General features: G+C 40.7%; 1 protein-coding gene across 18 annotated transcripts; it reads right to left on the reverse strand.

Moving 5' to 3' along the window:
- Positions 1-5,380: 5,380 nt before the first annotated feature.
- LOC119286605 lies at positions 5,381-11,115 on the reverse strand. Of its 18 annotated transcripts, none has more exons than XM_037566000.1 (9): positions 10,699-11,115; positions 10,385-10,614; positions 9,388-9,479; positions 9,279-9,314; positions 8,484-8,540; positions 8,330-8,406; positions 8,214-8,256; positions 6,405-6,493; positions 5,381-5,768 (listed from the first exon to the last, which is right to left on the reverse strand). In XM_037566000.1, exons 2-8 carry the CDS (start codon positions 10,419-10,421, stop codon positions 6,413-6,415), a joined length of 423 nt encoding a protein of 140 aa, XP_037421897.1. In that variant the 5' UTR covers positions 10,422-10,614; positions 10,699-11,115; the 3' UTR covers positions 5,381-5,768; positions 6,405-6,412. The 18 variants fall into 18 exon arrangements, 6 of the variants coding, with proteins under 6 accessions (XP_037421897.1, XP_037421898.1, XP_037421896.1 ...); XM_037566001.1 differs by having other exon boundaries at positions 9,403-9,479; positions 10,385-10,618; XM_037565999.1 differs by having other exon boundaries at positions 10,385-10,618.
- Positions 11,116-11,372: the final 257 nt, after the last annotated feature.

Below are 11,372 nucleotides of genomic sequence, written 5' to 3' on the forward strand. Positions count from 1 at the left end.
TGTTGTCATGGATCCTCTAACTTGTTGAGCTTGCCTTTCCCCCTCATGCTAGCCAAATTCTCAGCACCAAGTAGAAATACTACTTGTGCTTCCAAACACCCTTAAACCAGTTTTGCCATGAGAGTCCACCATATCTACATATGGATTGAGTAAGATCCTTAAAGTAAGTTGTCATCGGTGCAAAGCAATAAAAATTGCTCTAAATATGTATGATTGATTGGTGTGGGAGAAATAAGCTTTATACGATCTTGTGATGTGGAAGTAATAAAAGCGACGGACTGCATAATAAAGGTTCATATCACAAGGGGCAATATAAAGTGACATTCTTTCGCATTGAGATTTTGTGCATCCAACCATAAAAGCGCATGGAAACCTCCGCTTCCCTCTGCGAAGGGCCTATCCTTTATTATTATCTTCTACCTTCTGCAAGAGTCATGGTGATCTTCACCTTTTCTTTTTCATTTTATCCTTTGGCAAGCTCAGCATGTTGGAAAGAACATGATATATATATATATATATATATATATATATATATATATATATATATATATATATATATATATATATATATATATATATATATATATATATATCTCATTGGATGTAGGGGAGCATGAACCATTATTGTTGACATTACCCTTGAGGTAAAAGGTTGTGGGGCAAAACTATAAGCCCCTATCTTTCTCTGTGTCCGACTAAAACTCCGTAACCACAAGTATCGTATGAGTGTTAGCAATTATGGAGGACTAAATGATAGTTGAGTATGTGGACTTGTTTTTTAGCTCTGACATAGACTCTTTCCGATGTTATGATAAATTGCAATTGCTTCAATGATTGAGATTATAGTTTGTCGGAGCCCAATAAGGTTTATGATTTATACTTTTGCATTGTGAATAGATCATCATTTGAACATAAGTAATCATATGACAAGAGCTATATATGTTGCTGTTATGAGAATAATCATGATGCCTTCATGTCCATATTTTATTTTTATCGATGCCTCTACCTCTAAACATGAGGACATATTTATTGTTATCGGCTTTCGCTTGAGGACAAGCGAGGTCTAAGCTTGGGGGAGTTGATACGTCCATTTTGCATCATGCTTTTATATCGATATTTATTGCATTATGGACTGTTATTTCACTTTATATCACAATACTTATGGCTATTCTCTCCTATTTTACGAGGTTTACATAAGGAGGGAGAATGCCGGCAGCTGGAATTCTGGGCTAGAAAAGAAGCAAATATTAGAGACCTATTCTGTGCAACTCCAAAAGTCCTAAAACTCCACGGAACGTCTTAAAATAAATAAAGAAAAATCCTCGCCAAAGATGAAGGCCAGGGGGCCCACACCCTGCTCACGAGGGTGGGGGCGCCCCCCCCCCTAGGGCGCGCCCCCTACCTCATGGGCCCCCTGGTGGCTCTCCGACGCCCATCTTCTCCTATATGAAGTCTTTCGATGAGAAAAAAAGGAGGAACTTTTCGGGACAAGACTCCGCCGCCACGAGGCGGAACCTTGGCGGATCCAATCTAGAGCTCCGGCAGAGCTGTTCTGCCGGGGAAACTTCCCTCCGGGAGGGGGAAATCATCACCATCGTCATCACCAACGCTCCTCTCATCGGGAGAGGGCAATCTTCATCAACATCTTCACCAGCACCATCTCATCTCCAAACCCTAGTTCATCTCTTGCATCGAATTCTTGTCTCAAAGTCCGGGATTGGTGCTAGTAGGTTGCTAGTAGTGTTGATTACTCCTTGTAGTTGATGCTAGTTGGTTTAATTGGTGGAAGATCATATGTTTAGATCCTATATGCATATTATTACCCCTCTGATTATGAACATGAATATGCTTTGTGAGTAATTACGTTCGTTCCTGAGGACAAGGGAGAAGTCTTGCTATTAGTAGTCATGTGAATTTGGTATTCGTTTGATATTTTGATAAGATGTATGTTGTCTAGCCTCTAGTGGTGTTATGTGAACGTCGACTACATAACACTTCACCATTATTTGGGCCTAGAGGAAGGCATTGGGGAGTAATAAGTAGATGATGGGTTGCTAGAGTGACAGAAGCTTAAACCCTAGTTTATGCGTTGCTTCGTAAGGGGCTGATTTGGATCCATATGTTTCATGCTATGGTTAGGTTTACCTTAATACTTTTGTTGTAGTTGCGGATGCTTGCAATAGAGGTTAATCATAAGTGGGATGTTTGTTCAAGTAATAACAGCACCCAAGAACCGGTCCACCCACATATCAAATTATCAAAGTATCGAACGCGAATCATATGAACTTGATGAAAACTAGCTTGACGATATTCCCATGTGTCCTCGGGAGCGCTTTTCCTATTATAAGAGTTTGTTCCGGCTTCTCCTTTGCTACAAAAGGATTGGGCCACCTTGCTGCACTTTATTTACTTTTGTTACTTGTTGCTCATTGCAATTTATCCCGTCACAAAACTATCTGTTACCACTTATTTCAGTACTTGCAGAGAATACCTTTTGCTAAAAACCGCTTATCATTTCCTTCTGCTCCTCGTTGGGTTCGACACTCTTACTTATCGAAAGGACTACGATAGATCCCCTATACTTGTGGGTCATCATTATCTCATTCAAGCCTTCTAATTCAACCGGTGCATTCTCTATTTTAAATCATTCTATGGTGTATCTTTTGAGTGGGCCCTAACCCACAGGTCTTTTCCCATGATCTTACCTAACTCTTCTAATTTTCCCGGAGCTATTCTCAAATCTTCTAAAGTTTGACGTAAGAATGAATTATCATGAGTCATATGTATTTCTCCAAGATCTGTCAAATTCTTTTTACCGTTGGTTCAACCTTTCTATTCGTCATCCCGGAGTATCTCAACAATTAATGGTGGTGTTTCTCGTCGTCATTCTCAACATTTGAAGACTAAAGAAGATTTTTTTTCTCTCAAATCTTATCCGTTTCCCTCAAAGATTCGTGATTCTAGCTTGTTGCCATCCTCTCATATTTGTTTTCAATTGTGAGAATCCTTTTCACCCATCAGGAGCTATTCAAGAGTATTTTCAGTTTGATTCTCCGGAGCCCATCATTTCAGAAGATTTATTCATTCTCGGCTTTCAGCTATCTTTCCCCAAATCTTATCGGTGCATCGTTCAAATATCCTCTAATCAGTTTATGATCTCTTCGTTCACTTGTATCTAAATTCTCTCAAGCATCTTCGTTCATTTGCTAATTCTTCCTGGTGTTTTCCTTATCTTTTCTTTGTTCATTTTCATTTCTTTCGGCGGTTCGTTCAAGAGTTCTCTTCCTTGGTTATCATATCAATTTATTCATTCTTTCCAATCCTACTGGTGGTTCGTCGAAGACCTTCTCAAGTTATGCTATATCTCTCTTAATCCTCTTCAACGAGAATAAGTAGTATGCCAAATCCGTTTGCTCGTCATCAATTTAATTGATAAAGGATAAGCATAATGTAATTCTTATTCTTGTTTCATCCAAGTGAGTAATTCCTTATTTCGGAGGTTCATCAAAATTCTTGATTTCTTTTATTCATATTTCTTTTCGGAGTTCCAAGTTTTTCCGCATTATCTCGCCGCGAAGCTCCATCTAAATCATCGCAAGGTTTCACCTTGTGTTTTCAACTTCTCTTTCCTTTCGTTTGATCATCCTTTTGTTACCGGAGTTCTTCATGGAGGCTCTACATGGTGGTTCATCAAGGATTTAAATACCTTCTCGAAGGGTTCATCGAGATTCTTTTCAGAGGAGCTTAGGTTTTCCTCATCTTGCAATCAGGAGTGCAATTGTTTCTCTCATATCTTGTGAGGTGGTGTTATGTCATTCTTGACAATTTGAGCTCGTGTTTCATGATTCACATGTTGTCAAGAATGAGATATTTTAAATCCACCAATCTCTTCATTGGAGTTATCTGGGGTTATATTTCACCTAAAGCTTTCCCTAAGGATTGTTGCTAATTATGGTGTTTATAAATGACCCAAGTTCTTCATTTATCCTCCCGGTGAAATAAGCTTCTCCTCTCCTTGTTGACATCAATCCAAGCAATTGTTTCTGTTTGTGGAAAGTTTTCACCTCAAGTTTTTGAGATGTTTTCCATAAGCCCACAACAAGATTACTCTTTTCGTTGTTGGATTTCCAACAATACCGTTCGAACCTTCTCCTAAATGTGCTTTTTCAAGCTCATTTGAGGTAGAAGATGTTGTTTTCTCCTTCGTTCTTTTGATTCCATTCTTTTATCTCTTCCGGAGGCATTGTGGTGTTGCTCTCTTCACTCATCATCTCGGATTGTCAGGACCATGTTCTTTTCGTGCTTATCCTTTTAACCGGAGTGTCGTGTCCTCTTTTCAAGCATCCTCTCATCTTGTCAAGTTCATATTCTTTACCTTCCATTTCCAACCGGAGTGTTGTCGTAATTGATCCTTATCGCTCCTTGTACATCTCGTTTCTACCGGAGTGCTTGCATGTACTTCTTGTCCATTGCAACCATTTTTCTTATGTCTGTCAACCTACAAGGTTCTCGTAATGTTCCTTGTTACTTTTCTAACGGATTGTTTTCAACTTCGTTCATCTTCGTTGTATTTTTTTCTTTCAATTTGTTCAACCTCTCAAGGTTCTTTGGTCTCACTCGTTTGTCAAAGAAGCAACTTAGTTTTACCTTTTCTCTTTCTCTTCCGTTTTCCCTCCGGTGCCATTCTAGATCTCGGGACGAGATCCTCTCGTAGTGGTGGAGTGTTGTGACGCCCCGAGACCGATGCGCCAGGTGTCTTCCAGTTATTCGTTGTTGTTGCCTTGTCATTTGCTTGTATGTCATGTGCATTGCATCATGTCATCATGCAACCCGTTTTAAAACTCACTAAATAAATTGGATGGATCTTAGGTCCATTTAAACCGAGGAAAGGGTGACTTCTCTTTATAACATACTAGATGACTCGTTGCGCCAATGGCGCAAGGGGCGAGAGGGAGCCAAGTATTATGAGAATATTTAGACACCCAAGTTGAAACCAAATGTGGCCAACACTCCCGCATCCTCTGCTTGGAAGCCACCTTTTCTCACCGGGTCTAACATAGATACATGATTCTTCAAGAGCAAATTTCAGAGAAACTATAAATCATGACCCTCAGAGTGATTATGCAAAATATAAACACATAGCCATCTTGAGATCGACAGCAATGCACCAACGACTTTTTTCAAACCGCCATAACTTTGGCAAACAAACACTTGCCGGTCATCTTGAGAAAGACCATGCCTCCAAAGTGCGTTATACAAATATTCCATGCTATCAAAGGCACTTCCGATCTAACAAAGATTCAAATGCCAAGCCTAACAATGAATAACAACAAACAACCACATTCTAAAATGTACTAAACTTGGATATGCACTTTGTTACTTCATTTTATAAACCGTTATAAGCGCTATAATTTCTTTCATTTATCTGATTTAATTGTCCCAAACTCCCAATACATATTTAAACCGTGTTGTGGGCTTACAAGAGACAAATGACAAATTCACAATAATGGGCCAGCCAAAGTTACTTGACCAAGCGATGTTAATCCACTTACTCACTTCATGACCATCCCCTCCTCCAATCTCTCACTCACCCTGTAGTTTCCACTGCATCGCCGCTGCTCCTCTGCATCGGAGAGACGACTTCAATTGCAAGATCCACTCCCGCACGCACAAGATCTAATTCCTCCAATGTACACATCGCGTCACCAGGTCAGTTCGTTAGGTGGATCCTCACCAGGTCAGGCTACCTCAACCACTTCCAAGTGAACCTTCACAAACAACACAGTATTACATCTAAAAGATAACAAGTAAATTCGGAGTATTTCAGTTTTGAGCTGATAATTTTTTCCTAGAGGCAAGGTCAAAGATAGCAAAGTTTTACTTTTGAAACAAAGGCAGTAGTGTAATTATTAGCCATCATTAAAATCAATATTGTCTCATGAAAATGCCTATCCTGTTGACCCACTAATGGCAACTACAAAAATGTTTGGTTCATCATGCCTAATTCAAATTAGCTTCAATGCCTCATGTTTACTTCCATAGCCTGAACTGATAAATCACTGAAACTTCTTCTCTGCTAAACCTATGTCTACTTGCTAATCAACACCCGAGTAATAACATGGTAGATCATCATACATGTTTATCTCCTGTTTTCTTGATGTCTGAGTAACAGTATATGCATGTGCACTCTACAGTTTAAACAAGCTCAATGCCCTACTATTCTGGTTGATAGCTGACTGTTGAGTCACTGGCACTAAGGTTGCTAATAGAACGATGCACTTACAGAGAGTCCATGAACAAGATAGCAAGCAGAAAATATAACATAAAATAGAGATGTAATTCCCCTTTGGACTATGATGTATATGCTTGTTTAGGGCAGACCATATATCTTCAGAAATCTGTACCTTATCAGCTATTTGATTTGGTTACCGCAGTTCGGTCTTCTCCCTCTTGTGAGTTCTGCACCATCCTCACATGATTCATCAACAACCACCTAGAAACGATCAGCAGAAAAAAAATCAAAGTGAAATCAAATGGAATCGCATGTGTAGGTAGTAGCGAAGTACGATATGCCACTCCATTGGCACTTCACCTGTACACCATGCAACATCAAGTGAGGCATGAGCAATAAAGTGATCAGATACCAACATCATGTATTAAGCACAAATCACGAATCAATACCAGAGGACCAAATAGTGTCACACCTCTGTACTAACAACCGAACTATTTTTAGAAGAACAGGGAGGCTCTAACAACCAACATTTTAGCATGTCATTTGTTTAACAACCAAGCCGTTTACCAAGCAAAACCACAATAGCTAAATCTCCCAAGAGCATACTTTCAGAGAAGCACAGTCTAGATCATGCACCCACAAATAAACGGCTTGGTTTTCAACTGGCATAACGATTTCCTCCCTACCGCAAGCCTCTGCCTGCAGCTTTAAACTGAACCATCAAGTTCGAATGTCATTTATTTACAAAAGTATTGCTATGGCAGTCTAATTTCCCAAGGGCAGGGGTGCAATATACTTTCAGAATATGCAGTTCAGATCATGCAGTTAGAAATAAACTTTATGGTAGTAACTCTACAGGACTTGCTATTCAATCATCTTTTCTAGTACCCATTTTGAACACGATACAATGATTAGCTCCTATTATGTAAGGTCACACTATTTAAATCGAGAATTGCTCGCATTTCATGATTTTTTTAGTTATCCTAGTAGTGTTTACTTGCACATCAAGAGTATCACAGTTACAGCTAGAGAGGCATTGTCCTATCATAATTTAAATATCAGAAGCTGACAGGAGTAATGTAAATACATATGGTCGAGACATAATTTTGTAGCAAAACGTGACAGAGAGGCAATAGATTACATGTGAAGGCACCCACAAAAGATTATTACTCCCTCCGTTCACTTTTGTAAGACCATTTAGACATTTAAGACAAGACTCAAAACAATTCAATTTCAGCTGTCTGAAACGTCTTATAAAAGTGAACAGAGGGAGTACAAGAGCAGACACAAGGATCAGAACACCAAGTAACAATTAGAATCTGTATTGCGAGCTCCCTTACCCCATTCTATTTTTTTCTTGACATTCAAACCTAAAACAAAGTAATTCTTTTTAATTTCCAAAGCACAGGTGAATATGACAATACAACTTGTCAAACCAGTACATTGACTCATAGCTCTGTGTCTAACATTCAAATCTAAAATTAAGTAACTCTATTTTGTTCTTAATGAAAACAAAAAGGACCTCAGAAAGCCCAAGTAGCACCAAAAAAATATAACACGGGATATTAAAAAAACACTGAAGCATCAGAGTAGAGAGTAATTATCAAATAGAAACAAAAGGAAAACAAAAGCAAGAAGCTCCCATCCCCCGTCTGTTTTTGTTTTCTTTCACTTATATACACCAGATCAATAGACAAGCACTTTAACTATAAAAAACATAATTCCTAATTCAAGAACACAGTTGAATATTGGAGCACCACATACTACTCTTCGTAAAGTAAAACAAAGCATGTGAAGTCTCGGTTGACGGACGTTGCTTAGGAAGGATTCAATTATGCTATTATTCAGTAGGTACATTACAAAGCCTGTTCATGCTAACAGTAGTAGATTCTTGTAATCACACTTCATGTTCTATTTTCTAAATAAAATAAATGATCTCGCTATAGCAGAAAACATACATGCATATAGCTGACTGAATTACCTCGCAAAGGTTCTGTTCTTGCATTTCTACATCTCCCTTGGTGCTGAATATATATAAAACATCAGACCAACGCTTAACAAGATTTTGATACTTCAGGTGATAGGAGCACATCCTACCAGAAGTTTAGAACAAGATGCACCAGAAGAACAGATAAACTGAACTGTAGACAGTTACCCCAAACACATAACGGGAACTGACAAACTTAACTGCAACAAATCATTATACTTCACAGGAGCAAAAGAAAATAGAACCGAAAGAGGAAGCACAAACCTTGGCAGCAAGAATAACAGCATGTGAGCCGACAAGATGGTGGAAGAGTGGCATCATCTGCAACACAAACAGAAAGAACATAGGAAGAACTGATCAGACAGATAAAACACATGAAAATGTATATAAGACAACCAATGGTAGTACATATAGGTGAATTAAAATGCATTGGGTCAGCCAAAAACAGACAAAACATAACTGATGAGAGCACATAAAAGTAGAAATATGGGAAAGGAAGTCGACGGTACAATAGACAAATTGTAATGCATGTGCTAAAATAAATGGGCTCATCCTAGAGTCATAGACCACCCGTCAAATAATCACCACAACACATCCAAGCAGAAATCCAGGGAATGTCAAAGGCAGAATAGACAAGCTTCAAAATCGATCTAGCTAGTCCAGGCACGACAGGGGAATGGGCCGCTGCAATCAAAGTTACATGCAAGATTCAGTAATAGATTACTTCGTTGCCGCTGACTCAGAACTGAACTAAGCTAGGCATACCCGCTGGATTCAGGAACAGATTACTTTGTTGCCGCTGACTCAGAACTGAAGTAAGCTAGGCATACCCCTGGATTCAGGAACAGATTACTTCATTGCCGTTGACTCAGAACTGAAGTAAGCTAGGCACCCGAGCACCGCGCTAGTCTGCTAGAATCCAGCGGGTATGCCAACAAATATCCTCGTTTGATATGCCAACAAAGATCACACACACGGGGAGGTTGTCAAAACCAATACATCAGCACACATCGCTTTCAGTAGGCAAAAATTGAGCAAGGGAGCGGGAAGGAACCCAACCTTGAAGGCTAACGGCATGGAGGACCCAAGAACCAACTGAGAAGGAAAGAGAGAATGAGTAACATATCAGCTTATAGACATTTCATCAAACACGTCAGGAGCATCGTACCGAAGAACACCTCACGTTCTTATGACAACAATGAGCAGCATAGAATGCAAGGAGCAGTAGCAAACCGAAAAATGAGAGCAGCCCCGTCAATCCTGCAAGAGGAAAGGAAACAGAAGAAAGGAAAAGTGAGGAATCAAATCGCACAAGGTAATAAGAACGAGAAAGTGGGGTCAGTTTCATGAAAGAGAACACAACACCGCCGCTGCTGCTCCCATCCACCCAATTAATGCTTGACAAACCCACAACAACAATTATAGAAAATCAATTATATTATTATAACCAGGTCCATCGAGGCAACATATCTAAACATACAGGGGACAAACATATCAACATGGCTAAATATTCTCCTAAAAAGCATGAATAAACAAAGCAAGAAGACTGATCCATCGAGCACAACATATCTAAACATAACATCCATCTATTGTATCAAGCAAACTGTCACCAAAAACATGTAGGAAGGAGTTATCTTCGGATTCTCAACCTCTCCAGCCAGCGTAATGATTGAATCCCAATAGTTGAGGTTCCAAAACAGAGTGTTTAGATACTGGCCCCAATTCACATTGTCCAGGTCCATTTCAAACCATCTTGAAGGTTCAATATGTGGACTTCCTATCAATCAAGATAAGATAGAGACATCTACTCTGATGTAATAGACTGACGTAAAACTAATGATTTGCAGTATATGATAAACAACCTTTTGTACTATATAGTGTACGTTAAAAAATCCTATCTTGATAACCATGATAGAAGAAAGATCTATGTATCCCTGCAAACAATTATTCTGCTATTTTTTTTCTTGTTGTTGTCATAATCAGGCACTACAACAACTATCCAGATTTAAAAATGCCCAGTTCTAGACTCTTTTTTATGTGGTATTGCTAGTTCTTGTGTATCCCAATAACGTTACAAAATCAACACTAATAAGCCTTTTGAATGATTAGTGATTTGCCTAAGAGTAAAAGCGCGCAAGTATATTCATTAACTGCCCTCGTACTACCTGTAAACTGCGCTTTGGGTTCGGAACCGCCCTGCATCTGGGCGCTCGGGCAGCCATGGTCGTGGATCCCGCAGCCGTGGTGGTGTTGAGGAGCCAGAACAGGAAGCCCACAGGGGTGCTTGGTCTCGAATCCGGCCGGCCGCTTGTCAATCTAGGGGACATGGCGATGACGATGGCCTACATCTGCACGCCCGCCATGGTGCTCATCCTTCTGTTTCCATTGTGATGGCCTACCTACAGAAACCACCCAACTGTAGGGGTCATCCAAAAGAAGAAGAGGGGACGGGAGGAGGATGGAGGGCGTGCGTGCGTACCTTTGAAGCCTAGGTGCTGCAGCCCGTCGCAGACGTCGAGGAGGACGGGTGTGGGACTATGGTTCCGCCCCCATCCATGGCCTTCCTCGAGAACCAGGTGGACGACGGCGCGCTGGTGCCGGTGCCGCTGCGGATCTGGGCGTCGCTCCGCTCGATCTGGGGCCTTCCCTGCCCTTCCCTTCCCTTCCTTTGGAGAGGAAGGAAGGTGAGGGTCGCGGGAGAGGGTGGAGCGGCGATGCTGGAGGGAGAGGAGACCCCCGGAGTTGGGGTCGAGTGGAGAGCGGGGAGGGATGCAGCGGCTGCGCAGGGTGTGGCGCCGACGCTAGGGTTCGTGAGTGGAGGGAAGGGAAGCGGGGGAGAGGCGGCTGGAGCGGCGGAGCAGAGGAGAGAGAGGCAGCTAGGGTGTGCGAGCGGCCAGGGACGACGCGAGCCTGCCTTCAATCCTCCCGATATTAGGGAGCTATTATAAATATTTCCGTTCTTCTGAAATTACCGTGACACACTTGCAATTTAAACTCTCAAGTCTTTTCTACTTTGAGTTGCTCTCTAACCTTGCCATTTATTCTTTCGTCATTTTCCGGAGCTCCACCAAAAATCTGAATATTTTTGGACTCTTCATTACCTTGAACTTATTCAAACCATTTGAATTAAATTCAAATGAATTTGAATTTAGA

This window comes from Triticum dicoccoides, chromosome 4A, assembly GCF_002162155.2.
Source record: "Triticum dicoccoides isolate Atlit2015 ecotype Zavitan chromosome 4A, WEW_v2.0, whole genome shotgun sequence".
In the NCBI taxonomy this organism is placed as follows: Eukaryota; Viridiplantae; Streptophyta; class Magnoliopsida; order Poales; family Poaceae; genus Triticum; species Triticum dicoccoides.